The 24,396-nt window shown below is 45.9% G+C and overlaps 1 protein-coding gene and 1 long non-coding RNA gene across 5 annotated transcripts in view; both read right to left on the reverse strand.

The window, feature by feature from the left end:
- LOC309639759 (uncharacterized protein) overlaps positions 1-24,396 on the reverse strand; it is a gene marked incomplete at its 5' end in the record, with an annotated part of 34,372 nt that overhangs the window by 2,328 nt on the left and 7,648 nt on the right. Inside the window, 2 exons of the mRNA XM_082417357.1 lie at positions 10-140; positions 257-713. Of these exons, the coding sequence (XP_082273483.1) occupies positions 10-140; positions 257-713 (588 nt within the window). The remainder of the gene's footprint in view (positions 1-9; positions 141-256; positions 714-24,396) is intronic.
- On the reverse strand, positions 3,099-24,393 carry LOC309639916. 4 transcript variants are annotated; one of them, XR_014251919.1, is made up of 4 exons: positions 22,602-24,393; positions 21,524-21,594; positions 19,991-20,102; positions 3,099-8,159 (listed from the first exon to the last, which is right to left on the reverse strand). It is a non-coding gene; the product is annotated as an uncharacterized lncRNA (long non-coding RNA). The 4 variants fall into 4 exon arrangements; XR_014251920.1 differs by lacking the exon at positions 3,099-8,159 and adding an exon at positions 14,292-15,712 and having other exon boundaries at positions 22,602-24,392; XR_014251921.1 differs by lacking the exon at positions 3,099-8,159 and adding an exon at positions 16,060-18,338 and having other exon boundaries at positions 22,602-24,392.

Here is a 24,396-nt window from a genome sequence, read left to right on the forward strand (position 1 = left end):
CCCACTCACCCAGGCACCTACCGGTCTCAGCACAGAAGGCCGGCCGCGGGCAGCGTGGACACGGTGGGATTTTCACAGCGGACGATGGCAGGCGTCGTCTCCATCTAGCACTAACTGCTCTGCGTGTTCCAGAAGCTTCCCTGTGTGACAAGAGCCCTGTGGAAGTGTGACACTGACCGAGGTGAGTGAGTGCCTTCTACATTTCCCATCAAGTTTTCCTGTAAAGTGTGGCAAACACAAAGGAGCCACATCTTACCCCGACGGGGTCTCTGCCACGGGCCTCAGAAGATCGCCTGTGAGTGTCCCCCCCCCGTGGCAGCCCCTCCCAGGCTGCAGCACACGCACAGGGGCTCTTAGCTGGCGACCGCGGACGGTGCTGGCCATGAGCTCGGAGCCGCTGCTGGGCGGCCGGGTTAGCGACTTGGGCACAAGTGGATGCACAGCGTGGTCCGCAGGGCACGCGGGGGACCTCGTGCTGGACCAGGGGGGAGGGCCTGGCCTCCCTCCCGCTGCTTCTATCATCTGCCTCTGCGTTCTGCCGACCAGCAGCCCGCACGGACCCACGACTCCTTCGCCACGAGAGGATGTGAGTGCAGAACCGTGCTCGCCTCCGTCCTCAGGTTCAGATCTTTCAGGCTCACTGCTTCCGTGGCACAAAGCCTGGCTCTGGGGCAGCCTGTCCTGCCGCTGAAATTGGAGCTGGCGGACGTCGCCTGTGTAGGAAAACACAAAGGTAATGGTTTGAATGTCTTTCATTTCTGTGTCTTTCTCCTACAAAAATGCCTTTTACTTTTCTCTGATACCTGTTGCTTTTTTATGCAGAGGTGAGTAAAAGCAAATATACTATTTGATCTCGCACAGAAAGTCATATTTAATGATACTTCGTTGGATAGGTTGACAGTCCACGTGAACGAGCTTGAGAAACATTAAGGAACAGAAACTTCCACTGTGTTCTTGAGTTTCCGATAACGGTCCTCCTGTTGGCAACTTTTTAGCTGTGTGATCTCAGACACGTTGCTTTACTTCTCAAAGCCTCAGTCTCCCTGTCTGTAAAATGGAGATAATAAGAGTCCCACCTTCAGAGGGTTACTGTCTGGATCACTTGAGTTAGAAGATGGAAGCCCTTAGAACACTGTTTGGCAGAGAACGTGAACCATTTTCCCGCTGTGATTAAGGAGGATAATAAAGTGTTCCAGGCAATTCTTCTCCAACATTCGCGCCGCAACTTGCCTTCCCCCTCTTGGTTGCTATGGTTGGATTTTGATTTGTAGGGCCCTCTGGATTTGGGTAGAAAACAAATAGCTTCACGTCTGGAAACTGGTGCCCCCCGCGTGGCCCTAAAGCTTCTTGTCCCAAGCTGTCCAGGGTCAGCCTTGCCCGGATTTTGCCCTTTAAATTTCATACCCTATTATATACATGTGGCATTTCTCTTTCTCATTTGGAAAGATTTGCTGAAACTGGTATCGTGTCTAAATACACTATTAGTACTCACTCAAGTGTGTCTTACAATACTCTGGGACAGTTTTTTTACATTAGCAGATTCCCTAGTCACCACAGTGCTCGACCCCCAGGCCCATCTCCCGGGGTCCCTTTGCACCCTGAAGACTTGGAGGGGGGCCTTGGATTTTGCCAATTACATTTGCTCTTCCAGAAACATTTGTTGTTCCTTCCCAGTGTCTTCTGCCCTCCTGGTGGGTGGCCAGCGGATTACTCAATGATTTGTTCCAGTAACTTCCCAGATACTGATTCCAAGATGAACAGTCTATAACTAGGTCCTAGGCCATCCCTTTTAAAAGGTGGCAATACTGTTCTTTTCGAGGAACCTCAGGAGACTTTTTCTGTCCTCTGGGACCCCTCACATGACGGCTCATGCCCCATTGTGACGCCTGCCAACGCCTAAAGTGGCCCAGAGACGCCTAAGGGAACTGATCCTCTGCTGGGTAATGGTCCATTATTCCTCTTCCTCTGCAACCTTTCCTTTCCATCCATCCATCTCTCACGGGGATTGTGCAAGACTGTTCACAGAAGCAGTCTTCAGCAAAAATAATGAATTCAAACATGAAAAATACATATTCTGTTCTTTTGCTTTCCATTTTAGGGGAAGGCGTTTTCCTTTATTTTTCCCTTCATTTAATATATTTGAAAACTGTTGAGATTTCTTATTTCTCCTGTGCTGCGGAATCGTCTAAAGCTTGTCACTCTGTAACTACTGTTCACTAAGACCTGTCTTTATGATCTGGTGTGACTTTATGAAGAAGCCGTTTTAATACCCAGGTTTGCAGTGTTGTTCTTCCAGATAACATGGGGGTACAGTCAGCTCTACAGGTGTCTAAACGCTGGTCCCTCCCGGGCACGGTATGAATTCTTCAGTGTGATGCGCTGGGGGGAGGGGCAGGCCCACTGCTCAGGTCCCGGAGAGGCAAGTCCACGCCATCCCAGCCCCCTCCCGGTCCTGCGCCCCCTGCCTGGGTCCGCACACCCCACGGCTCTTGCTGCCAGGCCTTCTTCACCCAGCAGGTAGCCTTTCGGGATGGGGCGCCACAAGGCGGCCCGTTCTGGCTACCGTCTGTGTAGTCTGCCAGTCGTAGGGAAAGGAACCATCTTCACCGCTGGGCCAGCGGGAGGGCAGGGGCTCTGGACGGCCTCTCCCTGCTCCTCTCTCCTGTTCAGGTCTCTCCCTCAAATACACCTGGGTTGGTTGATGGGCATCTTCCTGAGGAGCAAGCCTTCTACTCCCTGATTGAAAACTGCCCCAATTCCCCGCTGGCTTAGCAATCCCATTACCTTGGTTTGGGGAAGGAGACACCACTGGGAGTCACGTGACGCCTGCCAGGCCAGTGAGTCACACCCCATGCTTCCCCTACCCTCCCCGGCACGTTGGTGGCGTCGTCGGGTGGGAGGAAGGTGGGGGGGGCGACGAGAGGCCGGGTGAAGAGGCAGAGCGGTCTGGGTCTGACGACAGGTGAAGCCCTCCTGGGAGTTCCCTCCACTTCTGTCCCGGGTGGGACCCCTGTGTCCTCAGTCTCACATCTTCCTCTTTCCTGGCTACATCTTCTCCAAGAGGAAGCACGTCCTTCATGAGTGTCCTAAAGAGGGTGCAGAGAAGCACAGATTTTAGGTTCTGGCATGCCTAAAAACGTCTTTACTTTACCCTCATATTTTATGGTTTGGTCGGGGATAAAATTATAGGTTGAACATAATTTTCCTCTTGCAATTTCCCTAGTTTTTATTTTTGTCTTTTTGTTTTTATAAAGGGAAATCTCAAATGGCCTGATAACATAAACTGCCAGGGCCCTGACCCAACCGTGTGTCCCAGCCCCACGTGTAGCTGTTTCTTTGGCATTGATCATGGACGACACACTTTTAAATGATACATGCGTACTGGTAACTCTTGGTTCCTCAGCTTTCTCTTACTGTTGTTTTGCTGTTGGTTGGTTGATTTTCATGGCAGCTTGTAAAATTTCTATTTCTGAAAATTCTATAAACATACATAAAAAAGAGTAGTATATGAGACCCACAGATATGCCCATCATCCAGCTTAGACAATGACCAGTTCGTGGACCATCTTGCGTTTCACTCGGGATTTTGAAGGCTTTGTCTTCTCCCTTCCCTGTGCTGAGGAGTCCTATTCATTCTACCGTTTCTGTGTGTGAACTGTGTTTGCTTGCTGTTCCCGTTTCAAAGCCCTTCAGATCTTCTATTTGGTGATGGTACCCCCACATTTCATGATGATGGACCCAAATGTGGACCCAGTATTTTTTTTTACATTTGTACATCCTTCAGTGCTGAGAAATTTCCCTTCACTTTATCCTTTAAACTGTTTATAGAAATTGTGTTTTATTTTAGCTCTCACACCTACAAATCCCAAGGCCTTTTATTTATTCCTTTCCCATACATATGTGTGGGTGCATGGGTGTCTGTATTCATCTGTTTCTGTTTCATGAATGCAGCCTCTGCTTATCTATCTAATATTAATGTTGATTTTTTTAAAGTTTATTTCTGCTTCCTTCATTTTCATTGACTATTTCCTCTAGCTTAATTTGTTCTATTTTATGTTTTCCCCATCAAATTTCTAGTAATGCTTGACTATCCTCTCATATTGATAACTGAGCTACTAAAACCCAGATTGGTTGAGCTCATGGTGGGGCTTGTGGATGGGTAAGGGTCGCCACACCTGGTTTCTGAAGGTCTGGGAGTACGTGGGGAAGGGGTTCAAAGAGCAAAGGGCCTTTCCCAAAATCTCCTGCCTGGATAACATTCCCCATGCTGACCTTTGGCGGTGTCTGGGGTCCCACATTCAGAGCACCTACTGTTCACTTTCTCCACTGAATAAACCTTCAGTTTCCTGCGAGACAGAAGCGAGGGATAGTGGTTCTCACCTGCTACTCAGAATGCTGGAGGGGACCCTTCTCAGTGGGTTCCTTGAGATAAACTACCTCTCTTCCATCAATGTCTCCATCTATAGACACTTCCTCAGATCCTCAAAGCCTTTACCAGTTTTCACTCTGTCCTCTAAGTTCCACATACTTGTTGAAATACCTCACCTGCTGCTGTCTTTTCTCCCATCCTCTTTGTTACTGTGAATAAAACTTTTAAAATTCTTTTGCAGCGGGTTGGGTAGAGAGAAGATAAATGCATCTGTTCAATCCACCATGTTAAACAGAACATTTGTTTGTTTCCTAGAGTTCTTTTTATTTTTCTGATTTCACTTTTTTCCTTCCCTTGAAATATCGCATCTGGTTATGCATGTGACTGATTCCTCCAAACCATCCACCTGCTTTATCTTTAAATCTCCCACTGTTTCTTCCCTGTTAAGGAGCAGTTACAGCCTCTGTGCTGTTCGATTCCTCCAACATTCTGAAAGAGGAAATTCTCTCCAGTGTAGTCCAAAAAGCTATTTGGTGGTCTGTGGTCAGCTGAATTGTTTTTCCAGAATGTAATGGAATTAAACACCCCATCGTAAGTAGATGTAACTGAATGCTTTGGCAAGTTGACCAAAAAAGGTTTCCTCAACCTCTTCTCGGTGTGGATGCCTATAAATAGATTCCATCAAGCCGTGGCCCTCAATCTTAATCTCTTTGGCCTTAGCACTGTCTGGTTCACGGCCTCAGGTTTCCTGAGAGATTTTACTCCGTGGATCATGGCGTTTATCCCCACTGACGCGGAGCTTTCCTGCCATGATGGTAGAATGTGAGAATGTGCAGGATTTTCTCCCCAGCAAGGAAAGAACTGAATTTCTCATTAACTTGAAGAAATTTTTATGATCATCAAATTGTTCAGGTCTGGTCTTTTCAGAAAGCTACCAGAGGGGGCTTCCCTGGTGTTGCGGTGGTTAAGAATCCGCCTGCCAATGCAGGGGACACGGGTTCCAGCCCTGGTCCGGGAAGATCCCACATGCCGCGGAGCAACGAAGCCCATGCGCCACAACTACTGAGCCTGCACTCTAGAGCCCGCGAGCCACAACTGCTGAGCCCGTGCGCCACAACTACTGAGCCCACGCGCCTAGAGCCCGTGCTCCACAGCAAGAGAAGCCACCACAATGAGAAGCCCGCGCACCGCAACGAAGAGTAGCCCCCGCTCGCCACAACTAGAGAAAGCCCGCGCGCAGCAACGAAGACCCAACGCAGCCAAAAACAAATAATTAAATAAAATTAAAAAAAAAAAAAAAAAGTAAGCTACCAGAGGGAGGAGAAGGGGCGGGCGGGGAGAAAAGAAAGGATAACTATTAAAAAATGGTGTCTTTTGTTCAAGTTTCCAAACCAAAAAAATAATTTTTTTTCGGGAAACAGGGAGGACGCTGATAAAACCCAAAACACTTTGAATGTCAGTAGTCGCTCTGCACGTGCTTCTCCTGGACATTGGCAACCCTTCCATCCTCACAGTCTTTTCTTTCCATCCTGGCACTAAAAGGGTTAAATACATACTGGGCCATGATTCAAACTTCCTTCAAGTACTTTAAACTCTCAAAAGCCCATGCAGGGATTATTATCACTTCCTGTTTTAGCCAGGCTCCTCATAATCTTTGGCAACTGTATTTCTCTTGCTCTGTTTTCTCTGAGCCAGAAGGGCCCAGCCTCACCCTTTGAGCACCAATAAAGGCCGCGGTAAAGCAAATGACCCAGACCCAGATAACTGCACGGCCAGAACAAAGCGTTCCTGCCTGACACCAATCACAATAAATGGCAGCTACATTTAGGCCAAAAAACATCCTAGAGGTGCTGAAAGAAAGGTGCAGTAAGATAGAGTAAGACTTTTAATCTTTTGGAATAAAAAAATTAAGTATTACTTCCACTACATACATTTGGAACATGTTTGAAAAAGCAGTTGACCTACGTTTTTAGGCAAATTCGTTGATCTGTGTCATCCTATTATATTTATTTTGTGCTCTATTTGGTCATAACAGTGTTTGAAGATAATTTGCTTAATCTGAAAAGTGAGAACAGAGTGTTTTTCAAACAAGCAAGGGGAGAAGCGAAAAGAAGATGTGAAAAGAGCAGGCTGGTGCATATGCTGGTCTCACCCGTTGACGGGCGACTGGAAGGTTCTCTGCTCTTCCTTGAGCAGTGAGAGGCTGGAACTAACCCGTGAAGTCAGCAGACTTCTGTTTCTGAGCATTTCCTGACTACGGGAAATACAGCTGAAGTCTGACGTGCTTATCAAAGTGCAGTCCCAAAATAATTCAATCACCAACAAATTTTCCCTGTATAGATGTTTCAGTAGCAGTACACAGTCACAGTTTTAGTATATATTTCACCTTTATGCCCAATGTATAATCAGTTGCTTCTATAAATATATTGTAAGTGTTCAGGTAAGGGAGAAAGTTTATTTTCCTAAATGGAACGTAAAAGGATCAATTGCATTTAGAAGGAGAAAAATAGCATATTAAGTGATGTCTTTCTTGGAGCTGTAGGTCTTGCTATCATGTGGGATTTTTTTCTGTATATGTGGGTATAGATCATTATTGAAATAAAAGCAATGGATTTTTAATATTCAACATTTTTTAGAAACATAGGTATTTATGTCCTGCTGATGAGGGAATATTTTTTTAAACTGGGTCATTGGAGTTATTTTTTATTTTTTTATTGAAGTAAATTTGATATACAATATTGTGTTAGTTTCATGTGTATAGCAAAGTGATTCGGTTATACATATACGTATATGTATATATCTATATTCTTTTTTTTTATTCTTTTCCACTATATTTTATTACAATTTACTGAGTATAGTTCCCTGTGCTACACAGTAAATCCTTGTTGTTTATCAATTTTATATATGGTAGTGTGCATCTGTTAATCCCATACTCCCAATTTATGCCTCCCCCCTCTTTGGTAACCATAAGTTTGTTTTCTATGTCTGTGAATGTTTCTGTTTTGTAAATAAGTTCATTTGTCCTATTTTTTAGATTCCACATACAAGTGATATCAGGTATAAGTGTCCTTCTCTTTCTGACTGACTTCACTTAGCACGATCATCTCTAGGTCCATCCACGTTGCTGCAAATGGCATTATTTCATTCTTTTTCATGGCTGAGTAATATTCCCTTGTATATATGTGCCACATGTTCTTTATCCATTCCTCTCTTGATGGACACTTAGGTTGCTTCTATGTCTTGGCTATTGTAAATTAGTGCTGCTATAAACATTGGGATGCGGGTACCTTTTTGAATGAGAGCTTTCGTCTTTTCCGGATGTAGCTAAGAGAATACTGAAAACTTTTTCTTCCAGCTTCATTGAGTTATAATAGATACACAGTACAAGTTTAAGGTGTATGAATGTTAAACTTATTCCAAATTTCACTCTACATGATCCCACTCATTTTGTATTGAGACTTTTCCGAGCCAGTATGGGAAGGACCCCAGAGCCTTGATTTGAGCAGGAGGCAGAATGGCACAGACTCTCCAGCGAGATGCCAAAGGTCAAACCATGGCCCAACCATCAGTTGGTTGTGTAGACACTCCGTCTCAAAGTTTAGGGTGAAATGGAGATAAACCTGTCCCGCCCCGTGGGGTTGTTGTGTGGATTAAGTGAGTGAACGTGTGCAAGATCACTTAACACAGCAACTGGTTGTTATTCCTACTTAAGGGAAAACCTGGACTTACCCAGATAATTGTGATGGTTGAGGCTTTCCGGGTGGATATGGCCAGACAGCTGAGGCCCCTTTCTGCTTCCAAAAGTAAAGACATTTATGCCATAATTTGGGACCTGAGCAAGGATAGTGGTGCCTGAGTTTCTGCTTCATTATCAGACATGAATCATACCATTTGTCCTCAAGTGATTTCGCATGGGTAGTACGGGCAGGGGTCTTGAAAAAGCTAATTTACAGATAGGAAGTGGCTTTGTCTCCTCAAGGAAAGTCCTTGCTAGTTACTGGTGCCATTTTCAGGGCTGAAATTCTTTTCCTTTTAAAGAAGTTTGAGACACCAGATGAAAGACATTGGAAAGTTGTAAAGTAGGGTTAGCGTTGAGTAGATTCCAACAGTCTTCACTAACTGGGTGGTTTCAAATAGCTAAGATTCACACCTCCTTGCAGACAACAGCTTGAGAGAGGATGGAGGGAGGGGATGGATTTTGGAAGGAACAGGGTTAGGAAGACACAGTCATCTATGGGAAGAGCCCATGGAAAGGGTGTCCAGCCAGACTGCAAATCTTTCATTTTCCCTTTAGTCAGCTCATATTATACGTGGAAGATAACAGAGAGTTACAAAATGTAATTGATGTACTGCTGGCAGATTTTGGGAAGGCACAGCCTAATTCAGAGGAGATCAAGGGGGCCAAGGGCTGTGAAGTGGCTGGAAGGGAGCAGAGGCCAACTGGGGGGCTCTTTGGGGAGGTCGTCTCCACTGGGGGATTTTTATAAACCCTCCCCAGCCTCTTGCCAAGGACACTTTTACCTGGTATTCTGTTATTTGCAACTGAAATGCCCTAACTGACATAGGCTTGCAAATCCAAACTATCTCAGACACAAGAATTATTGGAACACGATTGCCAGACAAAATACAGGATAACCAATTATATTTAAATTTCAGGTAAAGAATGAATAATGTTTCAGTATAAGTATGCCCCAAATAGTGCATGGGACATACTTACACTAAAGATTATTTGTTGCCTATTTGAAATTCAAATTTAACTGGGGGTTCCGTATTTTTATTTGCTAAATCTGGCAACCCTGCATTGGAATGGGAGTGGATGTATATGGTAACTGAAAATTAGCATCACATATGCCTCAACTCCCAAGGAAGGGGTGAAATTAAGGACTTATCATTTAAGAAAAATATATTCTAACGGTCATAATGCCATATTTGTTGCATGTATAGCAGTGTTAAAAATGGGAGTCTTTTATTCCAGTTTCCGCCAAGGTCTCAAGATCATAGGTGTCAGCTAGTCCTATACCCACGCAGGTGCAAGACCTCTGGGGCGCTTTCAAAGGAGGTGGTGAAAGTCAATTTCATGATTCTTGCCCCTCATCAACCTTCTTAGCACAAGCTACAAATTCACTTTTAAGCCAGGATAAACCGGGGGAAGAGAGACACTGTCATTCTAAATGAAGTTTGGTACTTTACCATATAGGACTGGGCACTGTAATTTCTGATATAAGACTATTATTACTTTGAGAAGTGACCAGAAGACTGTGTAATTCAAGAGTGGTTGGAAAAGTTATGAGGACCAGCCTGAGATTTCACGCAGGAAAGAGACAGCCGGCAAAGCAGATTAAGAGGCACGTGAGGGACGAGAAGAATATGGTTGTTTCCTGCTTGTGTCTTGAGTGTCCTGCTCTTCCATGCCATGCTGCATGTTCCTGAGATCCCAGCCCTGGTCTGAGGCCCCGACAAATATTAGTGCATTCAGTGCTCTCTACAGCCCAGTGAGGTACATGGGTATATTATCATCATCTCCAGTGTACTGGGAAGGAAACCTAGACACATAGAGGTCGAGTAAGTGACCCAAGATTACACATCTACGGTGAGGCAAGGCCAAGATTTGAACTCATGCATTCTGGCTCCAGGACCACCTCTTGTAACCATTTTTAAGTGATTATTATTAATTAATCACTTAATCACTATTAAGTGATTAAATATTATTGTAACTTCTCATTAAGTGAAGCAAATGCAACCAAATTTACATTAAAGGCTCCATATTTTCTATACCTCAATAATTTTATTATTGTCACCACCCCAACCACCATTGTCATCACCTCATCATCATCACCTCATCATCACCTCATCATCATCATCACCTCATCATCATCATCACCACCTCATCAACATCATCACCTCATCATCATCATCATTATGTCACCATCATCACCTCATCATCATCATCATTATGTCACCATCATCACCTCATCATCATCACCTCATCATCATCACCTCATCATCATCATCATCACCATCACCTCATCACCATCACCTCATCACCATCACCTCATCATCATCACCATCATCATCACCTCATCATCATCACCTCATCATCATCACCATCATCATCACCATCACCTCATCACCATCACCATCACCATCATCACCTCTTCATCACATCATCATCATCATCATCATCACCATCATCATCACCTCATCATCATCATCATCATCATCATCATCATCACCATCATCATCACCTCATCATCATCACCATCATCACCATCACCTCATCATCATCACCATCATCATCACCATCACCTCATCACCATCACCATCATCACCTCTTCATCACCTCATCATCATCATCATCATCACCATCATCACCTCATCATCATCATCATCATAATCATCATCACCTCATCATCATCATCATCACCATCACCTCATCATCATCACCTCATCATCATCATCATCATCACCATCACCTCATCATCATCACCTCATCATCATCATCATCATCATCACCATCATCACCTCATCATCATCATCATAATCATCACCTCATCATCATCACCATCACCTCATCATCATCACCTCATCATCATCATCATCATCATCACCTCATCACCATCACCTCATCATCATCACCATCACCCTCATCATCCCCATCACCACCTCATCATCATCATCACCATCATCATCATCATCTCATCATCTTCATCATCATCATATCATCTCATCATTACCATCATCAATTCATTAATTCCAAATCCCCACCAAACACTCTCTATATACTGTACACCAACATACTTGCACTGTTTTGTATCACAGGAATTGATGATTTTTGAAATAATAGTGCCAAGACTAGCGATTCTCATTTACTGAGTGCATAATATGTACTGTACTGAATGCTTTACTTAATCCTCCCAACAAGCCCTCGAGAGTTAGGAGAATAAACTGTCCACAACCAGTAAGAAAAAGATTTACAACCAGATCTTTCAGATCTGCTGCCTGGCCCTTGACCATCACAGCATCTGGCCTCCCTGACAGGGTTTCCTCTCTCCAAGTACAGAGCTAGACTAATGGACTTAGCCTGGGCAAGAGAAAATTCCTCTGGGACGCCGTGGCAATTGCTGACACTCTCTTGCATTCCAACCTTTGTCCTTGATATGTCCACTTATTGGGAGACGATGCTTCAATATTTGTAATTTATAGTGCAAATATCCTTTACCTTGCTCCCTGAAAAATACTTAAATAAAAATGATGATTGCCAGCTAGCACAAACAGCAGGAGGGTACCCACCTTTCTAACATTTGGATAGTTAAGGAGGTCTGCAAATTTGGAAAACAATATAGCCATTACCAGGCAGCCGGCGTGCCCCTCCTGATGCATTGTGGGTCAGAGAGAGCACGGTGTTTTGTAACCATGGAAACAAACTGAGTTTGAGAAGCCTGAGAGCAAGCCTCCAGCATCCAGATTACCCTTCAAAGTTGGCAAAGGGGGAGAAAAGCTCTGAAGTCACTTAATGCATGGGAAACTAGTTCTAAAATATCTAGACCTTAATGAAACCAATTATTCTGGCTGACTCAGGAGACAGGGAGAGCTGTGACCTACAGAAGTGTCTGATAAGTCAGTCCCCAGCCTCTAACGGAAGCAAGAGCAGCAAGGAAGCCTTCTCCCCTCTCCCGAACTCACGTCACACGTCTTGCACTCACTCTCTCTTTCCAGAAGGATGTGCCCTTCCAGAACTCCACAGGAAAGAATCCACCCTTCCCAGCAGCTCTGCTCCCACAGCCCTCTCACCATAAGAGAGGACGTCCCCATCAACCTGACTGTCTCTCCCAGCAGACACCTCGGCAAGACAGGTCACACCGAGGGACGTCCCTGGAAAATGCAATCCTTCCTTCTCACGTTGGCACCTTCCTGGGTGTTCCTGGGATTATGACTGAGAGTCATGGTCAAATCCAGTGGATTCTGGGAATCCTTTCTAGCCTCTGTGCCTTAGGGAAGCAGAGCTGGGGTCACATCTACTTGTGTCCATTTGCAAAAACAGCTGTTTTAGCTTCTACAGACTCCCTGAGGCCCAAGGAGCCACGGCCCTCACCCTGCGTTCTTGACTTTGGTCCTGGAGAGAGATGGATGGTGTCCTTACTGCCCTCACACAGCCCCATCTGCTGCTCTGGTCTTAGCTGCATGTCCACCAAGATAAGAACTTTGAGCCAACACGTAGTTTTGTTTCTCGAGAGCAAAAGCTTATTGGGTGACTTGGATTAACTGACTTGGGCTGTGGGGTGCCCAGAATCTCCACATCTCCGTTGGTGCTGAGGACACGTTGGGCGTAAGTGCGCAGTAAGCAGAGAGGATGGCAAGGGGAAGCACACCCCCGTTCCTCCCGGCCCAGCAGCCGAGCCCCTGCCTCCTCATGGCCGGAGGCAGCTAGACCTGACCTTGGCTCTTCCTGAGGACGCCGCCTGAACATCGATTCCATGAGAGTGTAGCTGGGGAAACAGCCCGCAATGCCGCAATTATGGTTCATCTGTTGCTATGGTATTTCTGTGGCCTGTTTGGCTTCATGAATGTCTTGATTATTTTCAATACCCATTTATAGAACACTCTGTTCATCACAATGGATTCTGAAACCATCTTCGCAGGGTACTCTGATAACAGGCCCCATTAGTCATGGCACTACCACCTCACAACGTGCACAGGAAGCGGGTGTTGTCTTAATAACTAAAATCGGGGAAAGTGAAAGAAAAGACCTTATGAGAAATGACATTATCATTCTAATAATGGAAACTCAGCTTCAGTTTAAATTACAGTTGACATAAATTGATGTTTTGATGTCAAAAGATACCATCTGATATCATTGAGGCTTTGACATCTACTTGGTGGCACAGTTGAGAGGAAATATTATTTGAAGAACAGGTGACTGATTTTAAAGGGAGGCATAATGAGGCCAAAGGAGGAGATCGTCAATAACCCTGGCTCGCAAATCTCTGGTTTCCAAAGAAACTATGTCGAAAACTAACTAATTCACAGTTCAGTCTTTTATGTATTGGAGCCTATATTTGGAGAATGTTTACAACTTAGGAATAATAATGTATAATAATTATGTATGTATAAATAATATTAATACTATAATAGTGTGAGCAATAAAAAAAGAGAAAAAATAATATTCTCCTATGGGTAAATGAATTACTGTGTATTCAGGCAACGGAATTCTGTATCACAGTGGAAATGAATGACTTAGAGCTACATACATCAACACCCATGGACAACATACGAAACAAACAGGCAGGAAAAAGCAGAATGCCTACAATATTATACCACTTATGGAGACTTCAAAACTATGCAAGACTAAGCAATATATGATTTAAGGGTACATTGCTATGTGCAAAAATTACAAAGGAAATTAAGTGAATAAGGAACACAAAAGTAAGCAAATAAGGAACATAAAATACACACACACACACACACACACACACACACATATATATATGCATGAATATATCAACTATGACCTTTAACAATATTGGTCCAGTTCTAATGCTTAAGCTCAGTGGTTGGTCTGGGGTGTTTGTAATATTATTCCTTGTGTCTTGTGTATACTTTTTAATATCTTCTTTTGTATTTACAAACCATAGTAATGGCCATCAACTTGCTTTTCTTTTTCTACCTACAAACGTTTATTTTCCCCTTGTCCAGGCAGGGCTGTCCCAGCACTTGCTCCTGCCAAGCAGGGATGTCCAGGCCTCCCATCTTCACAGAAAACACTCGCTTGGGTCAGAGGACATGCTGTCTACTGCTCTGTACAACGGGATTAGAAATGATTCCTAACCCCCATGATTACAATCCAGTAATAATAAGTATAACTAAGTGGCTGGATTCACAAATATGTGAGTTTCTGTCTAAAAAAAAGCAATTGTGAACCAGGATGATGATGATGATTTCTATATTTTTCAACAGAACGTGTTGGCAAAATCATACAAAATAAAGTAGATGATCTTTATTGACTCTCTTCCTTTATATGATTTTTCTGGAATACAACAAGATCAAATTAGAGAGTATCCTACAATTTCCCTTCCCCTCTGATTTGGAACTGAGGCAGAGGGAGGTAAAGAAACTTATTTAAGGTCGTAAAACACTGAGTGTCGCCAGGGGCTCAGTCTAAGCCCCCGTCTCCCAGATAAGGGGCCAGCCCACACCATCCCCCCGCCTGTGTTCTCCCCTCTGATACGTTACTATGAGAGGGAGGACCACTTGGAGTCTGGCAACTGTTCTAACACAAAGAGCACTGATCTGGGAGGCAAGAGATCTAGGTTTAAGTGCTAAATCTATAATCCACAATCTCAGCCACCTGCCACAGAAGAACTGTCTCCATTTGTGGGATGGTATGTTTTAATACCCTGGTGAGTGGGCAAAATTCCCAACTGGATTCGACAACAAATACAAAGGTTTATGTGCAAAATCGAATGTGACCCAAGTGTAGCCCAATAAGCAACGGCAGATGCCTGCTTGGCTTTCGTCTCCAAAGGTGTACCTTTTAATACCATGATCTTTCCATCTTGCAATATTATTGGCAGCACCCTATTGGGTGCTAATCCTCCTACGAACACCTTGCAGCTTTGGACTGTCCAGGTGAGAAGGCCTTCAGTAGGTGTCTGGGGCGGCAGTGCCAGAGGGCACACTCTTTACACAAGAAAGAAACCAAGATGGTAGGGGCTAAGGGTGACCCCGAATCTTTAAAAAGAAGGTGCCTAGGAAAACATCTCAAGCCCCATCTTTGCCAACAGTACACTTCTTCTGGTTGTGTCCTAGGAAGTAGAATAGCCAGGTCACTTCCAGGAAGCAAGCTTACCTTCTCTCACGATCAGACCCCCTTCTCCTGGTGCTTCCCTCTTGGGGGCTCCCACAGCCCCTAGTGCAAACCCATCTGCTGGTCGGCATTCTGGCTGCAACCAGAACAACTACGTCTGGCTATTTTAAGTACAAGAAATTTATTGGTGGGGTATGAATGCAGAGAGGGTCACAGAACTGACCCAGGACTCAGAAGGCTGCCAGGAACTCCGGATTTCTGGAAGGTCAAGGAGCAGGAAGCAGCAAGGCTCTCTCTCTTTGCATGAAAAGTCTGGCCAACAATACAGTGGCCAACAGTACAGTGACTGTGAATGGATTCTAAGTACCACTTCCCGTCAGTGAGTCAATGAGTTCCCGCGTGGGAGCACGCAGCAGGTCCCGCAGCGGGTCAATGCCAAGTTCAGATGCCACAGGGATAAGAACGGGAGTTACTCCCGGTCCAGCTTTGGTGGGGACGGCCATGCACTGCATTCCACTAACACAGCACATCTTGGGGATTCTGCCAGGACACAAGGAGTGACAAATGCCCATTGAACTGACTCCTTCGACTCTTCTGGATTTATACATACACACACGCACACACACACACACACTTTTCTCCCTGGATGTTCACTTCCAACAACAAACTAGTTCTCTTTAACACACTGCTGCTCTCTTTATCTCAAACAGAAGATACGCTCACCCCTTCACCAACGGGCAACAACCCAAAGCCTCGATGGTCACCCTCTGCGGCCAGCCTCAGCACCAGTGTTCCTCCTTCCCCATGTCCCACTGTGTGCTGTCTTGCTATTCTGAAATCTGCACACTAAATTATGGCCAGCTACCAACAAACTGTGTATACAACAGTGAGAAGAGGAATGAAAAATGGAAATTAATTAACTCATAAATATCTACATGACACAGCGAGGAAGGGAATACCTATAGAGGCTCCAGCATGATCTCTGCAGCGGCCAGAGCTGATGTTTATGACCCTCTTTCTACCATCGTGTTTGTTTTGCCTTCAGCCAGCATCTCGAATGGCTTGAGGTCCTTATACACGAGGGTTTCCCAAATATGTGTTCTTGAGGAATCTGAGAGTTTGCTGGTCCTGTCTGTAGAGGACTGTATTAGTCAGAGTTTTCCAGAGAAAAAGAACCAATAGGATGTGTGTATATAGAGAAAGAGATGTATTTTGGGGAATTGGCTCACACAATTGTGGAGGCTAGCAGGTCCACAATCTGCACAATGGACCATCAGCCAGAGACAGGTGATGCCGCAGTTCAGGTCCAAAGGCCTTCGGCTGATACTTCCCTTTTCGGAGTTTTTTTAAAAATTCAGCCGTCCTCATGGATGTGAAGGGGCAGGCATCTCATTGTGCTTTTGATATCAATTTCCCTAACCACTAATGATGCGAGCATCTTTCCAGGCGCTTACTGGCTCTCTGTATATCTCCTTTGAAAAAAATATCAGATCCTTTGGTCATATTTTAATTCGGTTCTTTGTCTTTTCGTTATTGAGTTGTAACACTTCTTTATATGTTCTGTATCCTATAACCTTATCAGACGTATGATTTGCAAATATTTTCTCCCATTCTGTGGGTTTATTTTTTCAATTTCTGAGTGTCCTTTGAGGCACAGTTTTTTTTAATTTTGAAGAAGGCCAGTTTATGTATTTTGGAGGTTGCCTCTGCTTGGTGTGTCATATCTCAGAAAGTGTTTCCTAATCTAAGGCCATGAGGGTCGACACCTATGTCTCCTTTTAAATCTTTTATAGTTTTAGCTCTTTGATCCATTTTGAGTTAATTTTTGTATATGGTGTGAGGTAGGAATCCAAATTCATTCTTTTTCAGGTGTCCCAGCACCATTTGTTAAAATGACTATTCTTTCCTTATTGAATTGTCTTAGTTTCCTTGTTGAAAAATCAATCAGCCATAGATGGCTGGCATTATTTCTGAACTCCCGGGGGCATTCTTTTGATCCTTGTCTTGATTACTGTAGCTTTCTATTAAGTTTTAACATGAAGATTTGTGAGTCCTCCACCTTTATTTTAATTTGTCAGGATGATTTTGGCCGGTTTCGTCCCCTGCACTTCCACATGAACTTGAAGATAAGTTTGAGCTTCTTGGACACACTTGAATGTGTTAAAATGATAGCAGGGGCTCACAGGAGGTTGAAGAACAAGATTTGTAAAACTCACAGGAAGCCAGAGAAAAGGAGCTCGGGCTGCCCTGGACATGATGTGATGGCTTCACCTCACCATCTGTGAACAGACTCCAATTGTTCCTTTGTTGTTGCTTTGCATTCTCCAGTTCCAAAGACCTGGTGTGGGTGTCCAGCTGGCCAAGTCCAGTTCCCATGTCTGAGCTCTCACTATCTGGGAAAAGGAGAGCAGGCTCACTTTTCCTTTCGACTTTGGTCAGGAGCTGGGACTTTGCATCAGGTGACAGGTTTTCACTATATTTTTAATAATATTCACTACATCTAAATGGGGATAACTGTTTACTTGTCTGTAAGTTCCCTACAAGCAAGTATTACACTTTGTCCAACATTTTTATCTGCAGTTCTCTGTAAGAAGCATTTTTCCCTAAGGGACGGTGTCTTTTATTTTGCAAAAAAAAAAAACCCACATAAAATAAATATGTGTTGAAGCAAAAAGAGAATAACAACCCTATAGCCTAGGAGGCAGGTATAATTATTATCGTTCCCATGGTACAAACAAGAAAAGTGAATCTTTAAGAGTAAGTCATTTACTAAAGTTCACATAAAAAGTGAATGGTTGGGCGTAAACTCAGGTTTGCAGACTCCAGCACCCACAGTCCTGGGCACTATTGGACCAGGTCGTGGGCATGGACACTGGCCTTTAGTTTGTGGATCAATTTCCTAGAGCTGGTTCACAAACTGGGTGACACCACAAACTGGGTGGTGGCTTAAAACACCAAAACTTATGCTCTCACAGTCCTGGAGGCCAGAAGTCCAAAATCAAGGTGTGGGCAGAGTTGGTTCCTTCTTGCCCTGGGGGAGAATCTGCTCCAGGCTTCTCTCTGAGCCTGTGGTTGTTCTGGCGATCCTTGTGGTCCCTCAGCTTGTGGACCCACTGCCCCATGTGGGCCTCCATCATCCCTGGGTCTCTGCGTCTCTTCCTCTCTTCTTATAAGGATACTGGTCATTGGTATAGGGCCCACCCTAATCCAGGATGACCTCATCTTACCCAGTGACATCTTTAAAGACCCTATTTCCAAATAAGATCACATTTTGAAGTTCCGGTCGGACGTGAATTTGGGGAGAGACTATCCAACCCAGTTCAGAGTCACACAGACTTGAACTAGGGTATTGGCCCCTTCCTAGCTTCACGACCTCAGAATACTCACCACCCACCCCCGGCAGTTGTGATGTGTAACGCAGGTGACAGTACATCCCGGTTTGCCCCAGACAGTCCCTGTTGCCCTGACATCGCTTTAATATTGTCCCCATTTACTCCCCAAAAGTGTTTCCATTTGAACAATAAATGATGCAGTCGCCCCACGCGCAATGTGTGTGAATGTCTAATACACAGGAGGCCCTCAATAAGTAGCAACATCTATTATCAAAAGAAGCAGCATTCAGTAATGGGGCCACAGGTTTTGGGTAAAGGCTTTCTGTCACCTGGGAGGCGAAGGCCGAGCCCACAGTTGACGGCTGTGGCTACAAACCAAAGAAGACCATTCGTGCGTGGAGTGTGGAAAGGAGGATAAATTACACGCTGACTGGAGTTCGCAGAGGCCTCCCCCGTGAGTAGCTGCACCTTCAGCGCTGTGGCTACGGTCAAGGGGTGTATCTATGTCGTTGGTTAAAAGGCAGGGCTGAAGCTTGTTCACTGATTTCTCCCCTGGCTTAGCACAGTGAGGCAAATAGCACAGCTTCTAAAGTTTGTTGATTTCCGGAACGAGTTATACAGACATTTCCCAAATCGAGGTTCATGACACCCAAGTGGGGTAATTCCAGTTTTCCAAGATGGACAAGCAGAGCCTAAATAGTTTTTGTTTCTTCTTTGTAAAGCGACCTCATTAAACTCTTCCACTAGTGCTTAAGGCGGGGTCTTGAACTCTGTATCGGCCCCATGTCTGCCCCCAACCCAGACCTACTGAATACAAACATCCAGGGTAGAGCCCAGGCCTCTGATGTTTCAAGACCATCCCTGGCGAGTCTCTGCTCGTTAACCCAGGAGACTGCATCCACCCCCCAGAGCACCACAGCGCCCCTGCTGGCAGGGCACCCACCACCCCGCACTGCATGTAGCAGCAGAAAGCAGGCCAAGCCCTGCTCCCACGGTGCTGCCCTGTGGCCCCACGAGAGGGGCCCTGGAGGCCGCTGGGACTACCCAGGGCGGGGGCCAATGTCCAGCTCAAAAGGAAACTTCCCTCTTGCTCCCAACTCCGCTCCATCATTTTTTCTCTGCATCATTCCCTAGTTCCTGAGGCCACGGGGACATGGCACTCTCTCCAGCGCAGCCTGGCTCCAGGGTTCGTGAGAAGGAGGGGCTCGCCCTTTCCAGATGTCCCCGCCATGCCCGGGGCGGGGATCTCTGCAAGTCCCCCGGTTCTGCAATCCATTCAGTGTTCTTTGTCTGCCCACTGGTCCCCCAGAAAATCATATTAATGGGTCCTACCTGGGAACACAGTGGCCCTGGCCTTACGCAGCCTGAAACTTCTGGAAGCCAGAGCCACACGGGTCGTATTTTAGGATCACACATTGAGACCCGCAGTAAGATGCAGCCCAAACAGCCTGGGGCAGAGTCTGTCTAAAGGGCCCCAGGGTTTCACCTCCAATCTCCGCCTTGGTTCTATTCAAAGGGTTTTCCTCCAGGATCACACGGATTTCCTTCTTTCTTCTTCTTCTCATCCCATCTCATTTTAATGTGGGCTTCTCTTCACTCTAGATGAAGAAAAGCATTTACAAGGTATGAGAGTCCATCCCTCATGTAGCCCATAGTTTCCATTAAAAAACAATGAAGTTGCATGGACGGACCTAGAGATTGTCATACTGAGTGAGTCAGCGAGACAAAAAGACAAATACATGATATCGCTTATAAGTGGCATCTAAAGATATGGTACAAATGAACTTATTTACAAAACAGAAACAGAGTCACAGATGTAGGACACAAACTTATGGTTACCAGGGGATGGGGGGGAGGGATAAATTGGGAGATTGGCATTAACAGATACACACTACTATATATAAAATAGATAACTAATAAGAACTTACTGTATAGCACAGGGAGCTCTCCTCAATACTTTGTAATGACCTATATGGAAACAGAATCTAAAAAAGAGTGGATATATGTATACGTATAGCTGATTCACTTTGCTGTACAGCAGAAACTAACACAACACTGTAAAGCAACTATACGCCAATAAAAATTAATTTAAAAAATAAATAAATAATAAAAATAAATGCTAACAACGACAAAAATGCAGTTGCTCTAACCTAGTCCCAATTTCTGTGCCTTAAAGAAATAAAGGATAATGCTTATCCATCAGAGTGGCTTAACTTCACCAAACACCAGATCTTAAATGCCATTTTGAGGCCAAAAAAACCTACACTCTTTCTTAATACTATGTTTCTATGGGTATATTAGAATACAAAATGAGGAAATTGAATTCTACCACAAACCTGAAGAAAAGTTACATCAAATCCTTGGAGAGAATGTATGATAATAAAGTGTAAAGGTTTTTCAGACCCTGAAAACACTGATAAGCAAAGGATCAGCTCGTTGGTCTTGTTCCAAAGACTTCCAGAACAATAATTGTTAAAAACACAAAGAGCAAAATGTATAAAAGTGCAACAACACAATGTTTCAGGTTTAGCCACCGACATGCACATCTGTGGATTACTCCGGAAATCTGGCCCCCAGTTGAATTTATTTCACAGAATAACATAAAATGTTTACAAAGTCCGTCCTACATCTCCCCCAGAGATGTAAGTTTCAAATCACATGGTGCTTTTTTTAAGCACTTGAGGTCAAGCAGGAAGAGATTCCTTTTATGCTGGAAAGGAATCAGGGATTCCGGGCGTATTTTAGCTCATCTTTCATTTTCAAGCACTCCTCAGACGTTAATAAGCATAATCCCCTAATTTAGCGAAGAAACCCAGCCCCCCAGTACCAGGCTTTTTCCTGGGCGCTAACAAAGAGAGCAGGTCTGCCCCAAAGCGGGGAGAGTCTGCGGAGTCCCCAGACCTTTGACCACCCTTTTGCCCCAAGCTCCAGCTTTTCAGTTAGGAAGTTAAAGAGAAGGAAAGAAAAAAAATATTTAAAATTCAATCACAAGAGTGTCTATGCATCATTAAAGACAGACCTTTGTTCTGTCACTTTCCGAACTTTAAATGTGGATTCTTCTTCTCAAGATTACTGCTGGACTTTGTTCTTCTGGAAAAAAAAAGAGAAGGCTTTAAGCACCCTAAAATGAGGCTTTCACCTGATACTAATTTTCTTCTTAGTTATAAAGGCTATTGTTTGTTTGAACAAAGAGAAATAGGAGCTATTAGCAGCTGTTTACATTATAGGAATGAGGGCACAGAGGGGGGAGGGGAGGAAACCTCCTTCATTAACGAGCAGGGGACGTTGGTAACTGCGGAACTGCAGGCCCGAAAAAGGAAAGACAATGCTCATATTTTCTAGTCCTTCCACCCATCCAAGACGCTATATTTACCATCTGTTAAATGCCACTAACACATTTTCGATAGATCTAGGTTTAGCGTGAGATTTCAGATTAAACAAGCAGGTAGAGTCTGATTTTTAAAACACAAACAACACACCGCCCTAGAACTCTTGGGATCAGGCTTGTGTGGAAACACTGCAGGGCCAGGCTGAGCACACAGGGCGGCCGGGGGTCTGTGCCATGTCGGGGTCGCCCCCCGCCCAAGGAATCCTGGCCTTTCAGGAGGGGCCGCAAACCAGGCTCTCGATAAATATTTATAGAACAAATGAGTGAATGAATTTCACTTGAATTAAACATGACTCCTCTGTGCCCAGCATAATTCACTTTCATTTCAGTGATTGGAAGCTTGGCTGAAAAGTGTCCTTCTGAAACCTTAGAGCAGAAGCTTCCTGTACTGCCCAGCTCCCTGGAGAGCCTCCAACCTGGCCAGAGGCAGAATGAAGCCTTAACTCCCAGCCCTTCATCAGAATATTTTTATTAAGGAAAAAAAATCACAAGCGATGATATCCGGTGACTGGCTTCTGCCACCCACCCACCTCGCGTTCCACCTGGTCATGTGCTGGTTTCAAACTCAGGGCACAAGCAACACAAGTCAGAATTGTTTCTTTTTTTTAATCTTTGGGGAAGAAACAGAAATGGAGGAGAGGGAAGAGTAACAAGGGCGGATTAAACAGGAGGCAGGTCCCGGCTTTTAATATGACTGTTGCTAACTCACCAGATAATCAGAGCATTAAATGCAGGCGTAATTTGTCCACGGAGGTCCCTCCATTGTTTCCTGAAGCATCAAGGGGGGTGGGAGTGGGATTCAGTGTTTACATCCACGAATCCTAAAGGCAAGGCTAATGCCCTTTGCCACTAAAGCTGGGGACCTTGCTGTATCTCTCTTGAATGGAACAAGCTACGTTTTGAAGGACCATTGCCTTCCATGTGGAAATATTTATTTGCTGGCCGCTGCAGAGCTGCCAGGAAGGGATAAAGCATCTCCTGCTGGAGTTTCAGAAGCCAGTCTCCAATCGCTGGATTATGCTGTGTTCTCTGCCTCTCCCTCACGACTTCATCAATCTTTTTTTTTTCTTTTTACTATAAGAGACTTTCATTTATTGCTTCTAGGAAGCCAGGTGCATTGCAGTGGATCTCTTCGGCAGAATCCTTGTTTCATCATGGAGCACCTAAGGTGTGCCGGCTACTGGCAGCGGGATGCAGAGGGGGGGGGGCCCTGGCCCACCTCTTGGGGCCACCTTGAGCTGGGAGGGACTCGGCTTTTCCATGACACACACTGACTTAAATCCTTCAGAGATTTAAAAATCCCCTCTGTGAGCCCAAACTTTCCCGTTGCTGGCCAGAAAAAGAGAGTTCCCAGGAGTTTCGGTTCCTGATGCTCGGGGCAAACAGCATTTGCACAAAATGGGCGTGGGGGGGCTCTCAGAAGTGCCTGTTTTGCACGGTTTACAAACACGCTCAGGTTGCACTTAGCCTTGTGCTTGCTTTTAAAAGTGAAATTTTGGCATTTTGCATTTAATCCAGGCTAAAGCTCTTTGGTATCAGGACTTAAAAGGTCTTCCAATGGCCAAGACTTTGCAGCTTGGATAACATCTTTGGAAAGGTTAGATGAGGCCATTTTCTAAAGCCGTTGAGGGCACAAACACAGGACTTTCTGCCCTGCTGAAAAAGCGGGGGGAAACGGGGTTCTCCCGGCCCAGCCTCTCCTCCCGTCTGTCCGCCTCTGGGTCCGCGGGGAGCTGCGGGCGCTGCAAGGCTGCGGGCACTTGCACGAAGCATCCCGGCTGCACTGAGGAAGGCGGGACCACCTCGGTCCGCGTGGCCGCGGCCTCCCAAGAAACCGGAGCCGGATCCGGAGCAGGCCGAGTAGGCGCGGCCCAGACCTGCCAGCAGGGGGCGCCGCGGGCCCCGCCGAGACAAAGGCCCACAGCCCAGAGCCGGGAGATAGGGGCGGCGCCCGGGGCCGAGGTGGTCTGCCGGGGGGGCGGGGCCTGGTGGCCCCCCTCCTAGCGCCGCCCCTCCCCCCCCTCGAAGCCGCAGCCCAAATCCGCCCGCGGCCCGGGGGCCTGACCCGGTGCAGCCCGGCGCCCCCCGGGAGGGGACGATGGATGACCTGGTGTCTTTCCTAAGATGGTTCCCGTGGGCTGCGCGGTCGCGGGCATCTGTCCCCGTGTCACCGACGGGCTTCCCCCCGGCGCAGCGCGGCTGCACCGGGGGCCGCGAGGAGGGGCCCCCGGGCCCGCGTGGGCACGGCCGCCGAGGCCTGCGTGCTCCCTGCGGTGTCCGGGGGCACAAACCCCAGCGTCCCGACCCGGCCAGCAGGCCGGGCAGGTCCTCCCTCCCCGGCCCTGCCCGCCCCGCCGGCCCCTCCCAGCGGTGACCTCATTCCCAGGCTGGGGAGCGGGGTGAGACCGCCGCCCGGGCCCAGGCATTTGCAGGCACGCGCAGCGCGGGCGGCCTCGGGTTGTCTTTAGAGACACCGTAGTTTTGTGTGGCCCAGGCCACCTTCC

Source organism: Balaenoptera physalus (assembly GCF_965194825.1).
Source record: "Balaenoptera physalus genome assembly, chromosome: 12".
NCBI classification, from domain to species: Eukaryota; Metazoa; Chordata; class Mammalia; order Artiodactyla; family Balaenopteridae; genus Balaenoptera; species Balaenoptera physalus.